General features: G+C 44.2%; 1 protein-coding gene across 1 annotated transcript in view; it reads left to right on the plus strand.

Moving 5' to 3' along the window:
* Positions 1-24,146, plus strand: part of TRPC6 (transient receptor potential cation channel subfamily C member 6) — a 1,461,060-nt gene that overhangs the window by 782,156 nt on the left and 654,758 nt on the right. The window contains exon 6 of the mRNA XM_069639093.1: positions 1,738-1,965. Coding sequence (XP_069495194.1) covers positions 1,738-1,965 — 228 coding nt within the window. The remainder of the gene's footprint in view (positions 1-1,737; positions 1,966-24,146) is intronic.

Here is a 24,146-nt window from a genome sequence, read left to right on the forward strand (position 1 = left end):
GGACAGCCACACGTGCTTCGCGTTGTTCTGCATCCCAGCAGCTAAACGCTCACCGTGTCTGCTCCTGCACCTGGACTCCAGCCACGCCCGCCTCGAACCTGGAACACCTGTAAGGGAATAAGAGAAGAGAAAGGTGAAAACCAAGAACTTATTCAACCTTCTTACCTGCATCCGGAATCTTCACGCCAGCATTCCTGAAGGAAGACTTCCATTTAAAAGCACCGCGTTGCTCGCTGCAGCGCCGCGCTTCACTCACCTGTTCCCGAGACGCCGCCCGGCTCCATCGCGGCTCTCAGCACCGGTCGCCACATCTCTGCACCTAGGGGAGAGAAGAAGAGATAAAAGGTGAGCAAGGGAACACAAGAGGAAAGCCGAATTTTCAGCCATATTACTTACCGGCTTTTCTTGGTGAACCATTCCACATCTCGGGTCGGCGCCGCATCTTTGGCAGGCATCGCACCCCGGCCCCTATGGGGAAAGGACAAAAGACATTACTGTGGAACTATAAAGACATTTAGAGGGGTCGCCCTCATCACTAACTCACCTGATTTTACCACCGGCAATTTAACCCCTCAACGCATCGCCTTTGTTCTGCACCTGAAATAAAGGACAGAAAAAACAACATAAAAGGAGGCTCACACTTGAACTTTTGCATCTTCATACTTACGGCGTATCGCTCAGAAAAGTCAAGTGGATGTGCCAGCGCCATTCTGAAAACCAGTGAAGTAACTGGACGAACGCGCGCCCCTGCACCAGAAGCAGGATGGAGAGTTCATCCTTCCAAACCATAAGGTGAGCTTAAACCGGGGGTTTTGGAGGAAGTCAGAGAAGAACGAAGGGGGAAAGGGGGGAGCAAGCACACTATTCAGTAGACAGTTAATCCCCTTTCTCATCTGCAGAAGGATATTCCTACAGGCCAGACAAGCAAGATTTGGGGGTCCTGTTCAATCGGTGGTCCAAATTCTGCGCATCACGCTTGAAGAGGCCACAGCAACCCAGACCAGAGCCTCCATGGGAGCCAGGTGAGCGTTACAGCTATGCACTGCCATCCTATGCCAAGGTTTGCCCACCATGTGGCAGCTGTTGCTCAGATGCTCACTCTACATGACAAGCTTTACCAGCAAATGTGAAAGCACCTCCATCGCGTGCCAGGTGTCATCAATGTATTTGGAGGAGTAGGGCAGCCGGTGGAGAAAAAGAAGGACAGGGACATTATTTTCTTTGGCTTCCCTCCACCAGCATAATAACAGTAGTGCATTGTTCGGCTCTACCTCTATCCGAACCCGTTTCTCGTCTTATCACCAAAAATATTAGAGGTACCAGGAACCAGCACGCGGAAGGGAGAGAGCAGGGCATTGCACTTCTCTCCTCCTCTCCACTGGCATACATGCCCCAACAGGGCCAGTACTTAATGCATGGGAGGTTTGCTTTGTTTCCCTGAAGTATTTTAGTGGTGTTGAAAAGCAAAACGCAGCCTCCTGCTTGGACAGTGCTGCTGTGTTACTTGCATGAGAGTGTTGTGTTGTTATAGCTAGTGTGTTCTACTGTGTTAGGGAGTATATGAAGAAGGGCATGGTAAGCTCAGTATGGTCTTTACTGCCTTGCTGGATGCTGGTGAGAGTATGCTATATATTGAGTCATCCTTGTGAATTCCTGATTGATAAAGAACATTGTGTTGCTAAATTCACTGGAAAGGAAAATGAAACATGCATTGTTTTCTTTCCTATTTTCACACAGGTATGATATGGTCGGAATGCAAGGAAATCTGGTCCCAAGGTCCTAGGGAGTACATGTTTGAACTATGGAATATTCTCGATTTTGGCATGCTAGCAATTTTTGCAGCATCTTTCATTGCAAGATTCATGGCTTTCTGGCACGCCTCAAGAGCCCAGAACTATGTCGATGAGAGCGTCAAGAACTTGACCAATGCGACGCTGCCTCCTGAGATAGAGTACTATACATATGGTGAGTCAGCCGGCCATGAAAGCAACTACGAAGATCACAAAATGTATCCAAATAAGCAGATATAACTTGGTTTGTATAGCAATGGATCTTGTCCTAATGTGATAATTTACTTTTCATTCTAGCAGGCCAAGTTTTCTTGCATTAACAATGTTATCAGTTTTCACACAAAAAGAAAAAAAATCACATTTCCAGAAATTGTTTAAATGAAAAACAGGTAATGAACTGACCATTACACCGAGTTAAAATATATGTTTAATTTCATACCACCCACTTTGAGCATATTAACCTTGCACTTCACTTCCTCTCGTCACGTACCTCACAGTTTTGAGGTCTCCCTGAAGTTTACTTTGTTTTCCGTCGCTTCTCCAGATCTCCCAGAATCTTTGAGAAATTCCTGTATGAAAGGGTGCATCTGAAAGTGGAGGATCCTTTCTGTGACAAAGTTTCCCATGGTCATGAGCATGGTAGTGTGGTGCTACTAAGTGAACACATAGATTACTGCAAATCGATTTGAAAAGAGACCGATTTAGAAAGACCGCACTCAGCGGTCTTTCTAAATCATTCTGTCAGCCCCTGTGACGCAGGAGCTGACAGGCACAGCCGGACTGAGAGGATGAGTCGCCGGAGACAGAGGTGATTGTGTAGGTGAGTGTATGTTGGTGTGTATGTGTGTGAAAGGAATGTTTGAGAATGGGGAGGGGGTAAATGTAACTGTTTGCGTGTGTGTGAATATGGTGGATGGTGAGTATGTATACCTGTGGCGAGACGAGGTGGGGGAGAAAGGAGGAAGAGGGCATATGGGGTGAACCCTCCCAAGAATTAATGCGATTTGGGGTTTTTGAGGGCCGCACATAAACGAACAAAATAAATCAGTCTTTATTATGTGCACCCTTCAAAAAGCGGAAAAGTGACATAGAACCAGTGTGGTAGGGGATAATGCAGGATCCTTGGTTCATAGGTAAGCGATTAGGTGCTTGGGAAGGTCAATCTGCCTATCTCGATATTTTTTCACAGACACTGGTTGTTTATGCAGGCACAAGGTTTCTTCCTAAAACAGCTAAACATGGTTCTCTTTTCACCAGTATCAGCAGGCAATTTCACTATTTCTGTGTGCCTCCATGGTCTTCTCAGGATAAGAAGCAGTTCAATAATTAGAGTTGAAGAGAGTATTTTTACTCTATCTCTGTCGAAGTCACGACGAAGAGTAAACAGATTATTTATTACTTTTGTGGGGATTTGGAAAGGCATGAAACCTTCATTAGTGGTATAATTTGTTAAGATGGATTTCTGAACTCTGACCTGGTGGGCAGAGGTTCAGAAGGACAGCCTAGTTTCTTGAAACAGTGTAATCGTCTGGACAAGCCATACCAATCAAGGGAGCATTGGTGGTGGTCAAGACTAGGGCCCTCATTACGACCCAGGCTTTGGACCATGGTGCTAACAGCTAACAGCACCATGGTCCATGCCGGTAACTTACCGACTCTGCCATGGCGGAATGGGGAATTACCGCCCCATTCCGAGGTTGGCGGGCAGTAATTCCTCATGCCGCCATGGCCCTTCCCCATTCCCATTTTTGCCCCATAGGGCTCAATGGGACTGGGGAAGGCGCTAATTACGGCACCGTAAATTACGGTGCCGTAATTAGCTCCTAGGTCCCTTTGCGGGTTGGTTTTTTAACGCCTGCTAAAGGCTGGCGTTAAAGTGCCACCCACAAAGGGACCTCGTAATCAGGCGTTAAGGGTTTAACGACGCCGCCACCTTTTACGGCGCCGTTATCCCCTTAACGCCTGGGTTGTAATGAGGGCCTAGGTCTCAGGAGGGGCGAGGGTGACTGAAAGACCTCAATGAGCACACACAGTAAAGGGCACTTACAAATCACTTCCAGTCAGGTTTATATATATAAAAAAATAAAAATACATGTATTCAAGGCCTTTGAGTTTCAACACAATAGTTATTAACAGTAACACTTTTAAACCAACACAATCCTACTAAAATACACACATACAAGACCCCTAAAGGGGTAATGCACGAAATGGGTCCACAAACTAGAAACAGAAGGAAGCAGGTAGTGCAAAATAGTCTTTAGGCCGTTCTGCAGTATCACAATCCTAACTGAAAGGCAGTCCAGTCCCTATGAAGACGGGAGCCTATTGCACAAATGTACTTGCAATGCTAGGCACGCGGTAGTGCAGATGGGCGAACCGGCGTCTCTTGTATGATATGTAGCAGCTCAGGAAGGTGGGTGAGGTGATGCAGAATAGGTTCCCACTATTCGTAGAGGGTCTACCCAAAGGGGCAGAACAGGTTCCAGAAGTTGGGAAGTGTTTGATAGAGCAGGCTATCTATGTAAAGGAGAGGGCCCTCAGGGGTCACTCATGTGTAAAAACAGGTGGATGAGCTAGGGGTCACCGGTAAGGGTTTCAAGTACTCACCGACCCCTGGTGCACTCCGGACCAAACTTTGGCAGTTCAGTCTAATTCAGTTGCAGGTTCAAATGCAGCAATTTTGCTGCTCTACGGCTTTCAGTGACAAAGTTACAGTGTTGATTCCCAAACGGGACAGTGATGATTTCTTCGCTCCTGGTGGATGTATCAGGCCAGTTTTACTGTAGCCGGCTTCAGGGCACAGATTGGCACAGCTGCAAGGCACCTGCAAAGTTCAACACCATGGCTGGGCGACACAGTAACCATGTATACTCCGGTTCAGGCGCTCTCAATTATTCCAGACATGGGAACTCCAGTGTATGAAATTCGGTGTGAGAGTGCCGTGAACACAGAGATTGCAATTTATCAAGTTTCAAAGTCCTCCTCGAAATGGCGCCGATATCAGAGCAAAAGTCCTGCGCAAGCTGATCAGCCCACTGGTTGGTGCAGGTACACTTCCGAGAAGGCTTACTTGCAGGGTTTGATGAAGGTGCCGATAATAGTTGGTCCCACTATTCAAGTGGGTCAAAGCGTCTTTGCAGACCTTCTAGTTCGATCAGATGCAGAGAGGTCCAGCGGGATGACAGTGGGCTCAGGGTGCCAAACCTTAAAGCGGGTCACCAGCGGTTCCTTGACTTGGCTTTTTAGTTTCAGGATACTTTGATCCATTTTTTCGTTAAGGGAGAACTCAAGAGATCAACATGGTATGGGTGTTTGAAGCCTTATCTTATCCAAAATCTCCTTCGTGCCAAAATGAAGAGGACCCAGTGGCAGATCTGCTCACATGCAGGCACACCATACGTGGACCAATCACAGACCACAGTGGTCCCAGGCATTCACAGCCCACCAGACTCTCTGGCACCCAGGATGTGTATTGGAACCAGACAGTTCAACCTACATCCTGGAAGCACACACACAAGGCATGCAGAAGCCTGCGAAAGCTTGGTGTTTTGCGGGAGAATGCATGCCTGGATCAGCTCAACCTGGGGAAGGTGAAGGGGCAAGATGGCCAAAGGAAATGACAAAGAACCTTGTGGGATGGCCATTTTGGATCCAAGCCACCTATTTGTGCCAAACGCGGTAAACACAGTTTACCTGGCAGGAAACAGTTAACATTATATGAAAAGAAAAGCTGCCACCAGCCCTATTCAAGACACATCTGCACTAATCCTAAATTATCCTTCGATGGTCTCTAGGGCGTTTCGAATGACAGGAAGACCCAAGTGCACTGTGCTTGTGCACTTGCAACATGTTGCAGAAAAGTTGCAACATTGACAAGGACTAAGGGAAACAAAGTCTCCCAGTACTGACTGTCTTTAAGGACATGTCAGTTTCCCCATTATAAAGTGAGCGAAAATCCCAGAGGAGTGCAGCAGAAGGCTGGTGCTCCACTGGCAAAGTCAGACTATGGTGTAAAACAGCAGCAAAAAGTTGGAGGGTACACAACTGGAGGGAAAACTTCACATACATGGGAATCTTTCCTAACAGGCTGGTGGGTTGGGCTGATAATCATTAAGCCATAAAAGCTCTCTGGCGTTTCACTTTCTCTTTTGGTGCACGGTCATTCCACAAGGAGAGTTGGAACCTGTGAGAAACATCTTTGGGTATTTTTCTTATCATGGTGTCCAAGACAATTTTGATGACTACTCTTACATTGATGTCACATTATCAGGTCCAAGCAGGCTTCTCTGGCTAGTCACAGGTAGTTTCAACATTATTGCAAGCTGTGAAATTTGCCTGAGATCTTCTAAATGGCTGAATAGACAAAGGCGTTGTAGCATTTAACACCACATATGTTTATTTGTAGTTGCTTGATCCGAGAAACAGGGGTACAGTCAAGGTTGCATTGGGCACTGTGAATTACCAATGTAATACTGCTAACAGGAAGAATGCTTTAGAGCTCTTTCCCCAGTAGCCTACATTTTCCCTACCACCTGCATCATCAATATGTTTAGTGAGCTAAGGGCACTTTAAATTCCACGTTGCACTGCACAATTTTTCCAAATGGCAGGATATTAGTAATCACACACAATATGATTTCCGAAATAAGTGAATGCATGTATCGAGTGATGCAAAATTATCAGGACTGTGGCATGGTACTCGCTTGATAATTAAGGAGGTAAAACTGGCATCCATAAAGCAATCTTAATTTCAAACAATTATTTGTATTAAAATGAGTACTATGTATGCATAAGTAGTAAGGGTAGTACCAATATCATTATTAGTTTGTTATAAAAAAAGAATAATAATAATGATAATAATAATAATAATAATAATAATAATAATAATAATAATAATAATATACATATGAATTGTTATATGGATCATGGATTATCTTAATCTAAATATTAGTATTAATAATTACTATATAGAGAATAATGTACGCCTGGTAATACGTTGCCCTTGTTTCCATGGCCATTATCTGCTCTAATGACCACTCTACCCAGGACTGGTGCATTTGATTGGACATTTGCAAAGGGCTCCTCATTGCTGGTACTGCACCAGTACCTTTCACTGTCAGAGGATTTTTCAGGAGACTTTTTTGGCACTATGGCAGCACACGAAAAGTTATTGGACCACAGACATAGCATATACAATAACAAACTTGATATTATTTCAGCAAAAGTTAAGATCCATTTAAACTGCAAGCCCTTTGCTGCAATGGGCATGTGGGTAACGTTATCCAAGACAAAATCAATGCATTCAATACAACCCTGCCACCTCTTTTAAGCCATCTTACTACTGAGGTACACATGGGTGACGGAAACGTCATTGCAAATGTGTCAGAGTAGTCTGGTCCTGACTCTCAAGCGGCGGTCTGGGCTCATGCAGTGAATGCTCCATTCACTATTGTCCTTTCTAAATATTTGCCTTTACAGATAATGAAGTGTGCATCAGTGAATCCGGTAGGATCAAGTAGTGGTGGCCATGCAGTTGCCTTTGCCACTTCCCTGAGCGTCTTTCAAGCCCTTTGATATGATGCAACATTAATCATGGTGTGTGAAGGGCCTCTTAGTGTGCAGTATAAAGGGGGTCAGTGCATTGTTGGGCTCCAGGAGTCAACAGAGTAACACTTCAGTGGATCAAGTACAAGTTCCAGCATATGGGGCTGGCTGCATCCAGAAAAAATAACCAATACTGCTAGTGCTGCAGCTTTGGAAGCCTTTCTGAGTACTGATAGCATTGAGCATGCTAATTGGTTCACTCTGCTCAATCCGCTCTTAGCTCCAGCACCCACACTAGTTAACCTAAATTGTGTTGGGCAATAGACCTCTGCCCGCCGCCTCTACCTTCTATTCTGCTCTCTTAGTGGACTAAAATGAGGCACCGACAGATCATTAGGGGAACTTGTATCATCAATCAATTATGACCTTTTGTACTGACACAAAGCACATTTATCTTTGGAACACATTTAATGCAGGCTGTTACTTAAATCTGGATGCCCTACAATCAACAAGATGCCCTAAGGGATGGTTAATCTCTTGTGGAATCTGTACCAGCTATTGCCTCAAGGTGGTGAGAGAATTTTCTATCCCCTCTACAAAGTGATCGATGATAACAGTGCTAGTGACAGCAACACAGATACTATAGAATCTTGAATATTAGCTGGTAAGAAAAAAGATTAGACCAGGTAGATCTAATGGGACCATACTGATAATTATCAACCACCTTCTGCTAGCATCACCCAACATTCCTCACTTCTATTATTAATACTATCATGGCCTGTCAAGAAGAAACACAAGCATTTTCATAATAAAGTTTAAGATCCTAATAGAAGCAGTCTTGATGGGTCTTCCATCAGATGAAAGTATGCATGAATAAGCAGGAGGATTAGACTACAAACATATTTCTTACAATATCAGCAGCAATATTTGACTATTTGCAAGAAGGTGGGCGAATGTTGAAAATTGAAGTTGTCCTACCTACTGTCATGTTATAGATTTAAAGATGGTTGCATCTGGATGGCTGCAAGCAATCTTAGCTGATATCTTGCTTCAAGTGTTTCCTGATTGTTCCAACTGGGATTTTGCAACCGAGAGTCAATAGGCCCATCAATCTTTTTCAGAGGTCCCAAATACTCTAGGGCACCATTCATCTGCAGGATCAGTTGCACAAAAAGGTTTGCCCCCAGGAGAGCTTTTTTGTACAGCCTGATCCACGTCTGGATTCCCTTAGTAACTTAAGGTGAGACCCAAAGTTACTTAAATTATGCAAAAAATAAGAGGGTCCTGGGAGTCACTCTGCCGGGCATTAATCCCGGTTATGACAGCCTTACCCGGATTCTTTAGCTCACTATCTTTCACAGAGGAGAAATATTGGAATATTTCTCCTCTGTGAAAGATAGTGAGCTAAAGAATCCGGGTAAGGCTCTTGTAACCGGGACTAATGTCCGGCAGAGGGACTCCCAGGATCCCTCTTGTTTTTTACTCTCACATTTGCTACTGACTCATTTACCAAGTCCTTCTGAATTATTAAACATGTGGGTGTCCATTCACTGTGATGAAATCATTTTGACATCTGTTTTCCCAGAAATAGACAACCCCAGTATAATCATCTTGAAGACAATAATCTCACTCCTGCCCTCTGGGACAAGAAACAAATTGTGTTGTAATAATATATTTCTCCCTAAAATGTATCATGAGAAAATCCACAGGTGATTTCTCTATAGTACACAATGCTGTCCTGGTCGCACTCTCCCTTTCCCTCTCCTTTGCACTTCTCACATCCCCCTCCCCTACTCCTTGTGTTACTGCACTGGCACGATGTGAATGACACAAGGCTTGTCTCCCCTCCGTACCCTCCCTGTATTATCATGCTTAGAAACACATGTATACAGGCACATTATAAATGGCATATAATATCATATATCACATCATATCATAAGAATATTGCAAGTCACAGAGGGGTTATGTGACCAACTAGAGGAATGAGGGCCAAGGTCAAAGGTTACAGGACTCTGAGGGGACTTGCAATAAACGTATTACATATGGTAGGGGGTAATTGCTTACTTATAATACATGGCCACGCACTGTCATCCCCTTGAATACTTATGCTCCTGCTTAATCTAATGTAAGAGATATTGCATTTGCTGATGTATATAATCAGTGTAGAATCTGTTTAGATTTAAAAAAGCCAATATGCAGCTTTGAATGTGTTGCAGAAAAATTGTTTAAACTTTTCAATAAAATGTATTGAAATACATTTTGCTTAGCTCTAAGATAAGTTATAGTAGTTTCTTGCTCGATTGTTTTAAACAGGATCAATGCACAACAATACCATGAATAGTTTCTTGGCCATTAATCACTGTAAAGTGTCACAGAAAGCTATTTAACAAGCCAGGAATTTGAAAAGCTTTGTTAAAGAGGCCAGTTTCTAGCCATAACTACTTACAGCCAGCCTTCCCAGGACATAAATATACCCCATCCAAGAAAGCAACACACAGGCAGCTGGCTGGGAAAATGTTGTTTAATCCCCTCTTTATTGGATATAAACACTTCCTGAAAAACACGACCATTTTCTGTTACACTGACCTCCTTTATGCTAATCATCATGACTGGTTGTTTTTTCCAAATTTCACTAAAACACAAGACATATTTCACAACCTTAAAATGGGAAAAAGCAGGTTTTGGAAATAACGCATTGTTTCAGACTTCTTAGCACACTGTGTCCAAGACATGGGACCTCATTATAAGTTTGCCAGTCCGGGAACTATGGTACTGGTAAGCTTGCCGGACCGGAAAACTACGAGCCAGAGTGGCACCCATGAGCATAGCATGTCAGATGCACCGGCACCGTTCATAGCGGTGCCTGTGCATCCGGCTTCCCCATTACCATTGAGCCCTATGGGACTCAAATGGGAATGGGACAGAATTTTTCCCGGTGGCCAGGAATGGGCAAATACCGGGTCCGGAAAGGCCGTAATGACCCAGGAATTGACATTTTTTGGGTGCTGGTAAAAATAAAATACCAGCTACCGCCAGCCTCGTAATGAGGCCCAGTGGACTATCTCCTTTGTTTCTTATTGGCTAATCCTCCTTTCTTATCTTAACTCCGATTTTATGCCAGCTTCATTTGTAAGCAACACCAGTAGAAACTATCTATTCTGCTATTTAAACTGCTGAATAACGGCATATTGGCTTTTGCCCAATGCGCTCACTTTTTGCAAACTGCAAAATATTTTCTGTTTGCTCAACACTGTACCTGTAGCCATTTATAATGCATGATGTGGCATTCAATTCGTTTTGAAAGAAATTGATCTTTTTGCTGACCTATATTCAATATCAGTAATCTATATTTTGTGTTAATTATGTTGTGCACAATGTAAGCATTCCTTTGTGTATGCTGTCCTAAATATTTGAGTGCAGCGTCATCTATTTTCTACTGCATAAGGGCAGCGTGGCTGCCTCAAAGAGCAATACTTCTGACTTTTAAAATCTTAGTCAGGATGATGGGACACATGCCGAAATGACATGTTCACCTGTCTATTACCAGAGAGAGGGAAGATCTTCTCCTCTTCATTCCTCCCTCTGGTCAATATATTTGAGCACATAATTATTATTTACCCTCCCCCACATTCAATGTACCTATGCATCCCTATCAAAACCACCCCCCTCAACTCAGTGCTCTTTTTCAAATATGGGAGCTATTGTGAAGGACACTCTTAAAGAACCAATAGTATCTCCAATCATGTTATGTTCTCCTAAGCTATGGTATATGCATCCTTTTTTTTTAAAGGTGTGGCACATTTTGCCCTCTTCTATTATATTTGTGCATTTATGTATCCCCAAAAAATAACATTGTTTACTTTCATCTTTTTTCCACCCCTGTTATCCAATTAAACGTTCATTTACATGCACAGAGAGTGATCCTGCCACTACGTGAATCGGGAGATATTGTTAAATGACATTTATATATTTTCTCCTGAGTGGACCCAACAGCTCATTCATATGTTCTTTCTACTCTCCTCTTTTCCTCTTTTTCCTGTAGGTAGTAGGTGATTAAGTGACATTTGTACAACTGCATTATTTCTATTTGCCAGCCCACACCATTTCCTTTGTCCCTGTCCCATTTGCCAGCTGCTTGGAGATTATTTCCTGGCCATGGTCTTGCTTAACTTCCATTAGAACATCTTCCTTCGGGTTCTCATTTCTTTTCCATATTGAGTTCATGGATCTTTCAACAGTCCATTATTGCTTTTGTTTGGGCTGCTTAGCAGCACTTTCAGTGGCCCCTTAGGATGCATTGTGTTCTTGATTAAAATAGTCAGTGAAGGGGACATTGTCATAATTATGGACATAAGGTAAGGGTAGACCATAAAGAGGATTGTTTCCTCTTCTTATTTCCTTCAATTCTGCACCAATGAGCATCTTGGTGGGCCCCTAAGCCCTTTTTAATTACATGTTTAGGGCCTGTCTCCCTGCTTGTAGGCTTGTGTGCAGAGGTCACTTGAAGTGCAGGTGTTCTCTGTCCACCTGAAATACAAAAAACTGGGTGAGTTTCTTGAAAAGGAAGTACATTTTATTATCAGTGCTTCCTCCTAACACCAAAACATTACTACTTCAATGCTACTATTTCTTTAAAGTACTCCTAACTCCTAAAATACCTGCCACTAAATGTCCTCTTTTTTAATTTAATTGAATGACTGTTCTTGTGTCACCTGTGTTTATCTATGCTTGTACATGGCTGTGCCTGTAACCTGGGACCAAAAAAGCACTAAGGTATGTTGTTTTACCCTTACTAGCCCCACCCTCTTCATAAGTTCCCACCCCGCTGTGTCCTTCTTGGTGCCATGCTGAGCTCAAACGCCATCTCCAAACACTTCTCTGAATTGAAAAATGAAACATTTCTCCTCTATTCTTGATAGAACTTATTGTAAATGGTTTTGTCATTTTTAACATTATTGGGGTTAAATTGTCCCCTTCTTTACAATCAAAATAATAAAAAATAAAACATCCAACAGGACAAAACAAACAATGACTCAAAAGCAATAGTCTTCTTCTTCAGCCGCTCTTTTTCTTTCTTCTTGGTGCATCCATGGATAAGGTGTCATTCACTTCCTGTAGAAACGAAATTGAGGCAAAAGTCATGGTAAGCAAACAAAAAGAACTGTACTTCCCTAAAATAGGCCTTCCTTCCTTCTTCTGCATGTAGGGTGCTGTCCTTGTTGCTTGTGTATTTCCTTGGCGTGATGGTGCCATCTGCTTGTATCCAGGGCAAGTAGAACGCAATTTCATCTTTTTAAAGTAGAGGCAATGGTGCACTATGCTTTATCTTTTTTAAGTAGATTTGTTGGGTGTTGGAAGTCCTGCTTTTAGCGCTCTTTGTTTTGCTTAAAATCTTCTATGTACTCTTCCTTGTGTAGTCCTTCTCCTGATGTCGCCGTACCGCAGTCTCTTCCTTATTTGCTTTGTTTATTCTGGCGAAATACAATTAACACTTAGTGTTGCCCTTCCTACCCTAATATGCTTACCCATGACGGTGAAAAGAAGCACATGTTCAATTTAAGTACATGCAAGTGTGACCTATATGCATACAATATTTGCCTATCACTTCATTTTCATGGCCCACTATTTCTTTGTTCTTTTACTAAAACATAACATATATCAAACATACTTTCAATGCTTTTCATTGACATATTCATAAAAGGGTTACTCCACCTTAATTAAGTAATGTTAAGTAATGAATTGTGTCACTGTGATGCTAGAAATGCTGTTTGGGGGACAGAGCATCCTTTTCCTTGCCCTACCACTTCTCTGTGTGTGTTTCTGTATGTTTTCTGCCTCTCAGGTCCAGCCTAGACCTCTGGCAGTGCAGCTTTTCATTTTTCCTTTTGTGAACAACACCCATGGGATATCCAATGTGTACACCCTATACCCTTTGTGTGCGTTTTTGGCACCTCTGTGTTGCCCACATAGCAGGGTATGGGCTGAAGGCAGCTACCTGCCGACTTGACAGTGGCTTGGAGTGTCGTCCATGTTTTGGACACACAGCCTAACATAGGAGGCTGTGTGTTGTGGACATGCCCTTGGGGTGGGAACTGTATGAATGGAGTCTGAAGTAAGCTCACGTTCTGTGTTGTGGGTGTCTGGTTATGGTTGTGTGGCACATGTGTGGGCAAGACCTGACTGAAACTGACTGAAACTGGAGTGAATGCAGTGTATTGTTCTGAAAGGCTGGGTGCTAACTCCAAATGACATTCTGTGTTATGGGCCCCTGGTTTGGGTGAATGGCTTGAATGCCTGTGAGCCTGATTGGTTGCCTGCCTGCATGAATACACTGATTGGCTGACTGAGCCTGGCTCAGCCTGAGTGAATGGGGTACAAATGTGTATAAATAGGGACCCCTTATTCACCAATTTGTTCTGAAGCTGAAACCTGAAGTTTGAATCTTGGACCCAGTCCGAGGAAGGAGTCTGCAGCTGTATTTCTTGAAGGAATCTGAAGACTGCTAAGCTGACACAAGGACGGAATCAAGAGAAGAACTGGCTAGGTGACCTCTTCCTGAGCTACGGGGGACCATTGTGCACCTGCTGCTCTTCATCAGTCCTGTGTGCTGCTGTCCGGAGAAGGGGTCTTCGTGAGTTCAGAATAGGAGCGCTTGGACATCTTGATCTGAAGAAGTCCAGTTGTGTCGCTCATGGTCTGCAGGAGAGTTTGTGTCCGGTGGAAGCCAGATTGCTATGTATCACCCAGAAGAAGGGGTACCCTGACATAGTGCTCTTTGGCACCAAGAGCTGTGAATGTTACAAATCTGCCTTTCTACCTTGATCTATGAAGTTACACCTTACTTGGGATTCCCATGCCTTTCAAAGAAATATCAACAGTTGGTGCATTATTTATGAATTTAAGTATAGTGTGGTATCACACAGATTATATATATATTGTTGTCGTTATTAGAATAGTGTTGGCTGAGTACAAGGTTATTTATTGATGTGTATATTTAACTGAACCGTATATATCTAAATCTTGATGGTAGTAAAGACCAGTTTTATCACAGAAAATAGTGTGTGGGCATTCCTTTGTGGGAGCTTGGGGAATCATTGTACTTAAGAACCAGCCTGCATCACCTCCTGAGAGCTTAAGCCTGGCTGCTCGTCAAATGTTACCCCTTGAGAGCCTTGGCTGAGGTGCTCTGTGCTCCTGTGCTCCTGCCTCAACCATACAGAGGGCAGAAATACAGATAGCTCCCTCCAGTCTTTACAGTCGCCTTTTTACAACTTGACCAAATACTTCTTGTTTGCATTGAAAATGTTGTATCATTCAATATATACAGCACTTAACTCAGTGGGCCTTCTGTTTGTGAGCAGAGCTAATAAATGTTGATGCATCTTAGAATGCTTTGTAAACAGGAGAAGATTATTTTGTGGTTAACTCAATGCACCATATTTATGTGGACAAACTAAACACTTGGTGCTTACACGGTTGTGAATAAAGAGTCTTAAAACTGTTTCTGCAAATGAAACTCATTACAGTTATTTTTTTGTCAAGAGAGTTCATTCATTGGTTGTAATATAGTGCCTTCTATTGTTGCATGGACAAATATATGTTGGTGAGAAGTTAAAAATAAAAAGTTGTATAATTCTTTTGTGAATGAATAGTCTTTGAATTATTTTGGAAAATAGCATACATTCAGTGTCAGTAAATAAAAGTGTCATCCTATTGTGGCCAGAGAAATACTTACATGAAAAAGTCTTCGAATTTTTGGGAGGCAGACGATTAGATGCATTGACTGTAAGACATTGGGCCATTTTTGGCAGCCATGTCAACTATTTGTTGGTCGCTTAGGTACAAATACAGAGCCTTAGAATCCTTTTTAGGCAACAGCATGCATTCAGAGGCTGCAAATAAGAGTGTTGTTTTATTGTGACCAGATTAAATACTTATTGATTGCATAAAAAAGTATCATAATTCTTAGGAGGCAGGAGAACATTATATTTACTGTTTAGCTCAGTTTAAGTTCGCTCTTTTTGTCCAAGACCAGATGCGTGTTGCTTACAGAAAAAGAAAGACGTATCTTTTTTTTCCGAGGCAGAAGATAATGTACAGTGGCTGTAACTGAGAGTATCGAATTTCTGTGGCTATAGCAAATATTTGATGATTGCAAAGGTGCTAATAGAGAGCCTAAAAAATCCTCTTATGCAAGAGGCTACATTTAAGGGCTGTAACAAAGTGTGTCAACTTAGTGTGTTCTGGTAACATATCTGTTATTTGCAAAGACAATGCGTTATTATTCTGTGGAACAAGAAAACATTTTATTCAGTGTCTAATGCAATTCACAATATCTGTTGTGGGAAAGCCAAATACATGTTGCTTTCGTAGACAATTTTCAGAATTGTTTACAGTCAGGAGGAGATAATCTTCAGTGTCTAACTAAATGCACCAACATGTTGTGGCTGGACCAAATACTTGAAGCATGCGAAGTTTTAAATAAAGAGGCTTAGCATTATCTTTTGTAAATGAAAAGTATTAAAATTATATTTATGTAGGAGAGTGAATTCCATGTGAGTAACTGGGTGCGTTGCCAGAGTGAATTCCATGTGAGTAACTGGGTGCGTTGCCATACTAAATATGTGTTGCTTGCATAGAAAAGCCTTGGCCGGCAGGAGTAGATTATATTTAGTGGTTGTAAATGTGTCTGTGATTTCAGAAGAAGGCAGGAGAGAATCCCTGGACCACCTTGCCTGACCTAAGTGTATGTGGCATTGCTGATCAGATTATGAAGAGCATCACAGAAATGTTTGGAAGCGAAGGGAGGTAGATTATATATAGTGGCTATACCTCAGTGCAATGGATTTATGTGGCCAGAACAAATCATTATTGCTTGAAAAGTTGCAAATAAAGAGGCTTAAAATGTTTACGGTTAGAATTTGCTTCAGGATTCTAGAACTGTCAGCATTGGAGATGGTAGCGCTGAAGCCTAAGCTCCTTCTACCCCTGAGCCTAGTTGAGATCCAGCCTTTGACAATAGCCTGTCAACCCTCAGTGAACTCTCAGCGTTCCAAGCCAGTTAAAAGGCAAACAGAGAGGATGGGGAGGGAGACCATCATATCTGAATGGATAATCATGTGGAGTTGCTGATTAAAGTTACAGGAGATATAACAAATATCAAATTACATCTCTTTAGCTCTGATAAGAACCAGCATCCAATCCCTGGCAGGAGTGTTACTTTTCAAGAGAGGGTCTCATATATAGAGGAGGAGATGAGAAGGATGGCTGGTCAGATTCATGTCCTGCAGGCACACAATATCAAATTGACCATAAAACATTTATTAGGAGTGTTTCTCTCATAGAAACAACACTTGTTAATCAAGCTTTCATAAAAATCCAAAGTGAGACAAACCAGTATATCTATCCTGGAATCTCTTATTGAAATAGTGCATCAATTCCCAGGAAAGCATTTGGAAAGTAAGAGAATACATAGGAGTGTGTTACCCATGCTAGCACCTGGTCAGAAACCTCACAAATGTATTATAAATAACGTGTGTATGATTTCCCCCTAAGAAGAGGATTTTAGAATGGCCAGGAAACTGGGCGATTTAAATTGGCGTTTCTGCAACATTTTAATGTTTGGTGGCCTGAGTAGGGCCATCGTGGGGAAGGCAGAGGACGTTCAATATGTCAAAAGACAGGGTGGTAGTGGATGGACAGGTTCATCTCTTCACAGAGCACCAGAGATCAAAGGCCTTCCTCACTGACTTAGATCCGAAAACTATGGAGGAGGTTGTAACTTTACTGGTACGGTATGTCCCTTACTTCTATCTGGACATTGCCTTGGGAAAAGGAGGTGCAACGGGCGAAATATAATGCCAACATAGTGGCAGCTAAGTATTTAAACTAATTGACATATTTTAATAGGGTTTGAACTTAATGTGCTGTTTCTGTTTTGACTGCTTGTCTTAACCGTCTGGCCGGCACAGGGTCATGAGTGGCTGCATGTTCTAGGCTCCCGTGGCACCCTGTCATCACCGCTATATTGGCTGCAGAAAGTCTGCACTCCCATGATGTCAACTGCTGTCTGGGAGGTAAGCCCTGCTGGGCTGCTTTTGCTGAATTTATACCTCAAAACCTTTTACAAATGACCACCGCCAGTTCTATCTTCCTGGAGAATCAGAGATGCTCACTCTCTGGGCTGCCCCTACTCATTGGGGATTGGCCGCAAGTTGGAAGAACTGCCCTAATGCAGGGGAGCCAGCAGGCTAAGCAAGCTCCCTCTAAAGGCCCACACTGAAGGCCTTCATTTCTTGTATGACCTGTCTGGCCATGGCCAGAGTGCCGGTCACCCCCCCTATTCTCAATCCGATCCCTATCTTCAATCAACACTGCTGTAACACCAAGCCATGCTTTCATTTGCTGTTCATTGCACTTCCTGGAACAATCATAGCAGGTACCGATGCTGCCTGAAATTGCGATCATTCAGCTCATCCTGCATTTCGCCGAATCTCTGTCCTACCTGAAGCTCTCTCGGCCCCATCTTAATGCCTGTGACTGTCCATGCATGCCAGTGATATGATATGGCGTTTATAACGCGCCTATACACAAGTGTTTCAAGGCGCAACGTGGCAAGGGGGGGAACAGAGGTAGGAGAGACAACGATCCTACTAGGCCAGGTGTCATTCAGATCACGCAAGTGCATGGGAAGGGGGGGGGAAGTGCGTGGGGGGAAGGGAGAGGGGAAAGTGCAGTACATGGGAAAGCGGAATAAATAGACAAAAATAGGATAAATAAGACAAATAAAACAGCCAGTTAGTGGCAGGTGCAAGGAAGTGCAGACATAAGTGCTGGTAGGGGGACTGAAGGGATACTGAAAACGGTCCCCAAGTGCAGTGGTTGCCAGGAAGGCAGTGTAGGTGGGACAATTGATGGGTGGTTAACAAAGGGGGACTGTTCTGATGTGTAACGTTTTTTGGCGGGGGGCTACTTATGGATTGTAGTAGGCCTAGGTAATTTCTATTGTGTCCAAGGAAATACAAAAACACTTTAAATGTGAAGATGTACAAGAAGGAGTTCAGACAAAAATAGATATCGTTTATACAGCTTATACATTTATTTTGCTGCTGGATGCATTTAATAGTCATGCATCAGTATTATTAATAAAGAGGTATTTGTAAAGAGAGCAAACAGAAATGCAAAAAATTCATTCACAGATACTGAGTGTGCAGGGGGGTTAATTCATAGCCTTAGCCTTGCCCTCACACAATTGTTATGGCAAAATAAATTGCAAAAAAGCAATGAAAAAACAAGATAGTGCTTTAAAGAACACTGTGTAACCACCACCTCTAATGATTAACGTGTATTCAATACAAGACAACCAAAACAGAAGCATTAAATGAGGAAACTCTTGGTTGTCTGTAGCCAGGCTGGAGGGTGACCTAACACGTGGGACAATTGATGGGGCCTGCACCAGAGATCAGAAAGGGTGGCCAGGTAACCAGTGCAGTTTCAGTCAGGAATTCAGCAGGGGAGGGGTGGGGAGAAAGCAGAAGCAAAGAGAAAAGTTTTGAGGTGTTTCCGGAACCGGAGATGGTTCTCCTCGAGTTTCAGGGAGACAGGAAGGCTGTCCCAGAGAGAGGCCCCTACTGAAGAGAGTGATCTGCCACCAACTCGTTGCTTGGAGAAGCGACTGACCCTGAGGGAGTTGGAGGCAGATGAGCGAAGAGCTCGAGAAGGAAGATATTTAGGGAGAGAGAGTTGAAGGTACTGCGGCCCCAGACCTCAGAAGGCCTTGTGTACAATGCAGAGGGTTTTGAACTTAATCCTTGCAGCCACTGGAGCCAGTGCAGAGATTTCAGTCCTGGAGAGATACGATCCATGGGCTGAGGCCAAGGACAAGTCTTGCAGTCCTGTTCTGGATAAGTTGTAGAGGGTGGAGAGTGGAGGCAGGCAGATTTAGATAGAGGCTGTTACAGTAGTCCAGCTTAGATAGGACCAGGGCTCTGGAGACAGAGAGCTTCTGGAGGAAAGAGAGGAAAGGAAGAATACCTCTGAGGGGGTGCAGCTGGTAATGTGACTTTTTAGAGACGTCAGAGATGTGAGGGGAGAAGGAAAGAGCAGAGTCGAAGATGACCCCAAGGTTTTTAGCCTTGCAGGTGGGAGTGGGAGGAGGGCCAAGAGAGGCTGGCCCGAGAGCTGTAGGGAAGGAGGGAGTGGGTATGCCAATGAGTAGAATCTCAGTCTTACTGGCATTAAGACAGAGGTCGTTGGTGGCACACCATTCCTGGATGGCAGACAGACAGTCAGAGATGAGAGAAGGAGAGGAGGAGGAGGCCGAGGGTAGCCTGAAAATGAGCTGGGTATCATCCGCATAGCACTGAAAGTTGGGACAGAGAGCGGCGATGCGGTGGGCAAGGAGTGCCAGGTATTGGTTGAACAGCCAGGGAGAGAGGTTAGATCCCTGGGGGACACCGCAGGTAGAGAAAAAGATGTCGGAGAGGAAGGACCCAAGTTGGACTTGGGAGGGTCGGTCAGAGAGGAAAGAAGTCAGCCATGCCAGAGCCTGACCAGTGATACCCAGGTTATCACAGAGATGGTTGAGCAGGATTGCATGGTTGACAGTGTCAAAGGCAGAAGAGAGATCAAGCAAGAAAAGAACGCAAGGGGTGTTAGAGTCAAGGTTGGAGAGCAGGTCTTCACGGATGTTCAGGAGAGCAGTTTCCGTGCTTCTGGCAGCTCTGAAGCCAGAGTGATGGCATGAAGACAACCAACAGATTGAGTGTGGAGATTGAGCTGGGAGATGGCCAGTTTCTCCATGAGCCTGCCCAGGAAGGGATTGATGGAGATTGGGTGATAGTTAGCTGGGCAGGAGGGGTCGGCAGAGGGTTTCTTAAGAAGAGGGTGCACAAGATAGTGCTTCAGGGGGGAAGGGAATACACCACTGGCGAAGGAGTGGTTGCAGAACTCCACCAGGGCAGGAGCCAGGGAGTCGATGTGATCCTTGATGGTTTTGGAGGAACAGGGGTGAACCTGTTTCGACAAGACTTTCATTGATCGGACTTGCCTAGAAACCTCGTCTAGAGAGAAAAGGGGAAAGGCAGAGAAGGAAGGGGGAGGGGTGGTTGCAGAGGGGACAGAGGAAGTGCAGGGAATAGTGGGAGGGGGATAAGAGGAGGAGAGTGACGACAGGATGTCCTGAGTTTTAGAGATGAAGTGGGAAGCCAGTGCTGTGCAGAGGGCCTGGGAAGGGATGGGAAGGGATAGGAGAGGTAGAGACTGCAGCAGGATTGGCCAGTTCCTTGCAGATTTTAAAGAGTTCAGACGAGTTGTTAGATGCCGCAGAGACGCAGACTTGGATATGGGCTCTCTTCTTGGAGAGGACGCAGAGCCGGTATTGACTTTGTAGCAGGCGGCAGTCCAGTTTGTCAGAGGATGAACTTGAGGCACGCCATTTTCTCTCGGCAACCCTACACTTGCGTTTTAGGGTGACGAGGTCAGAGTCATACCAGGAGTTACACTTGGCTTTGGGCTTCAGGCGGATTCTCATGACAGGGGCAAGGATATCCAGAGTATCAGAAATAGAAGAGTGGAGTGTGGAGAGGGCTGTGTCAGGGTGAGAGTCAGCCAGAGGGGGATGAGGAGGTGAGAAGGTGGCAGCGAAAGCCTCAACTGACACGCGCTTCATGGGTCGGATGACTGAGAAGGTGGGTGGCAGTGACGGAGGTGGCTTGGCCTGCGGGGTAGGGAGGGTGGCGGATGCTGCGTTAACACTGCCACTAACCTTCATTCTCACAAGTGTCTGCTTGCATGGCATATGAACTTGCACACCTGTCACACCTTGCTCTATCTTTTTTCTTCATTGTCAACCTGTCTGGTAGCTCTGTTCACCCATTCCTCCATTGACTTGACACCTTTGAATAGCCGAATAACGTTTTTGCACACAAGTTTTGTATTGCCAAGGCAGCCCCCACCCCATGAAGTGAGGCTCTGCATGCCTGTGTTTTGCCTACCTGTACTTGCATATAGGATGCATACAATGTTGCATTTGACCTATCTGTACTTGCAGACATGATGTAGTCCCCATACTCTGAGGGGAAGTTCTGCCTGACTGTGCCCCCATACAGTGTCACATTTTACCTACCTTTACTTGCAGACCTGATGCATTCCAATACCATGAGATGAGGATTTGCCAGATTGTGGACCCATACAATGTCACATTTTACCTACCTGTATTTGCATACCTAATGTAGACCCCGCACCATGAAGTGAGGTTTTCCCAGACTATGCATTCTTCAGATACCCTCATAATGTAACCTTCAGAGTCGGTCTTACACACTTGTGGACAGTACTCCTGCACTTGTAATTGTAATGTAACTAGCACCTAGATGCCTCTGGCTTTGTGGGCTGCAATACATGTTGTTAGGCAGAATCCTATGAAGTTCCCTTGGGGACCACTGCAAGTAGATTAAGACTACAGGAGTAAGCAGTAAACCCAATTGGTAGCAGTCTGTACCACCCAGATTTACCTGGTAGCTGTGGCTGAGCAGTCAGACCTCTCTCAAGAAGAGTTAGGCAGTATACAGAGGATACACACTAGGGCTGAAAACGCAGTAGAACAAGCAAACACTGACCAGAGCTTTGTATCAAAAGTATATAATTATTTAGTTAACACACACTTTAGGAAATACACTAGCACTGTTAATCAAAGCAAGTTCAAAACACAATCAGAAAAGTAGTCACACCTCCCTTAGCAATTACTAGACAAGTCTAAGTCAAAACATCACTTTTTGTCAAAACAGAGGTGAGCGCATAACTTAGATGGCACTCAAATAATTAGGTTAAAGGGAGAGAAAAAGGCAGGTCATAAAAATAAAACAGTTCCCAACACTTTTAAAAGACCAAAACAAGTTAGTGAAGGCGGAGTCTACTGTAGAGCCAAAGTTCATAGGGCAGGCCCACTTTAAATGGAGCAAGGTGAAATGTGCCCAAGATCACACAGTTGCGAAATGCATTCAAGTCTTTGTAGAAATGTTCAAAAGAGGTTGGGGTGGTTCAAAAGATAAAGTTAGAAGGTCTGGGGGCCAACCCAGTTGGAAAGCCAAGGATTTAAGGGTCACCTTGGGCTAACCGAAGAAAGGGAGGCCAGGTGGAACACAGTACCTTTAAAGTTGAGGAAGCTCCAGCGTAGTTAGTTGTTCCTGGCAGCGGGTGCAGTTCATGGTTTCGACCAGGAGAAGAGAGGATCTCGTGGAGGAGGAAACTTGGAGTCGTTGCACTGCCCAGGGAAGAAACCAGCCGTGGAGTTCGTCGGCGAAAAGGTGCGTTCCTGGTATTCACGGTCACAGTGGTGCAGCTTGGCTATCCGGCCGCCGGGGTGCTTGGCACAGGCGATTCAACCAAGAGACGTCCTTGAAGGCGAAATGGCGAACTGGTTGATCCCACCAGCTCAGAGGAAGAAGACTCATTCAGCAGAAGATCTTCTCTTGTCGTCGGGAAAGTGGTGAAGTCGTTGAAGTAGGGCTCCACCGGTGGTGTCGTCATTGCAGATGACTCAGCTTCTCCCCTCTTCAGATTTCTTAGGTTCTGTGGCGACTTCTGAAGTTTGAGCCCCAAAAGCCCTGCTTTTATGCAGAAAAACCCCCATTCAACAGCCTAGCTGTCACTCAAACATGTTAAGTGGTGAGCCGGGGGGCTCACCACTGGCCCAATCAGAACAGAGTGCAACTTGGGTTGCTAACACAATGCAGTCCTGGGTGCCAATTCCCCCACCTACACATCCTGTGGAACCCAGACAGAGTGGCACCAGTTGGAGGGCTTCTGTGGAGAAGCCCGCCAAAAAGTGGAACAAAGGGCCCAACCTCTGTTGGAGTTACAGAGACAGACACAAACGCCATTTTAGAAAAGAGTTCTGGCAAAAAGACCCAACCGGTGATTTAATAATAAATAAATAAACCAGCAGTATCTTTAACATTGCACCAAAAAGTGGTGCGTTTAAAATCAATGGGAAAATCCCATAGGAAATATTCTGGTGGAATATTTTGCGTGGTAACCACTGCCACCAGCCAGAAACTGGACCAGGGGGGACTGGACAGTGCCCCCTTGGAAACAGACCCAGGGGCAATCGAATTAACCCCTTCCAGTACTTCCACAATATGATGGTTTGTACTGGTTCTGTTCACAATTTTGGACTAGTAAAGTCAATGGTGACTTAACATGCCCTGGGAGACAGTAGTAAGTCCCGGGTATGGAGTCTATGTTTGGGGGTCACTAGGACATCCCTGTGTTACTGCACTGAGGGTGCTGTGTAACACATACACAAAAACAGATGATACCCTATGGAGTAAAATACCCCATAGCCCATAAGCACACAAAAAGTCAAAGACATACCTCAAATCATGCCTAAGAGTGGGAGGAAAAGAGTCTCACTCTTAGCAGAAGAAAAAAACAAACCCCAAAATCCAGCAAAGATGCTGGGGGACTCACTAGGTTTGGGAAATTAGCCTTATAAGAGAATTCCCCCTAACACATGTAAAAATAAATACATTAATAAATAACATATTGATGTCTTAAGATGTTGCTGGGGTTATATGAGGGTCCGCATTGTCTCCTATTTTGCTCACAGTGCTTATCTGCATTCATGTACTGTTTTACTCCCATTTCTTTGACTCAGGTTTCCGGGACTGGAGGGTTTGGTCAGCCCTCTTTGCAGCTTGTGCTGGTGGAGAAAAGGAGGGGACAGTTTGTCCTGTCTTTCTTTTTGCCTTGCTGTGTCATCATCACTGGGGCTGTTATGACAATATTATGCTATTATCCACTGGATGTGATAATA

The sequence above is a fragment of the Ambystoma mexicanum genome, chromosome 7q (genome assembly GCF_040938575.1).
Source record: "Ambystoma mexicanum isolate Mex_15411 chromosome 7q, UKY_AmexF1_1, whole genome shotgun sequence".
Taxonomy (NCBI): domain Eukaryota; kingdom Metazoa; phylum Chordata; class Amphibia; order Caudata; family Ambystomatidae; genus Ambystoma; species Ambystoma mexicanum.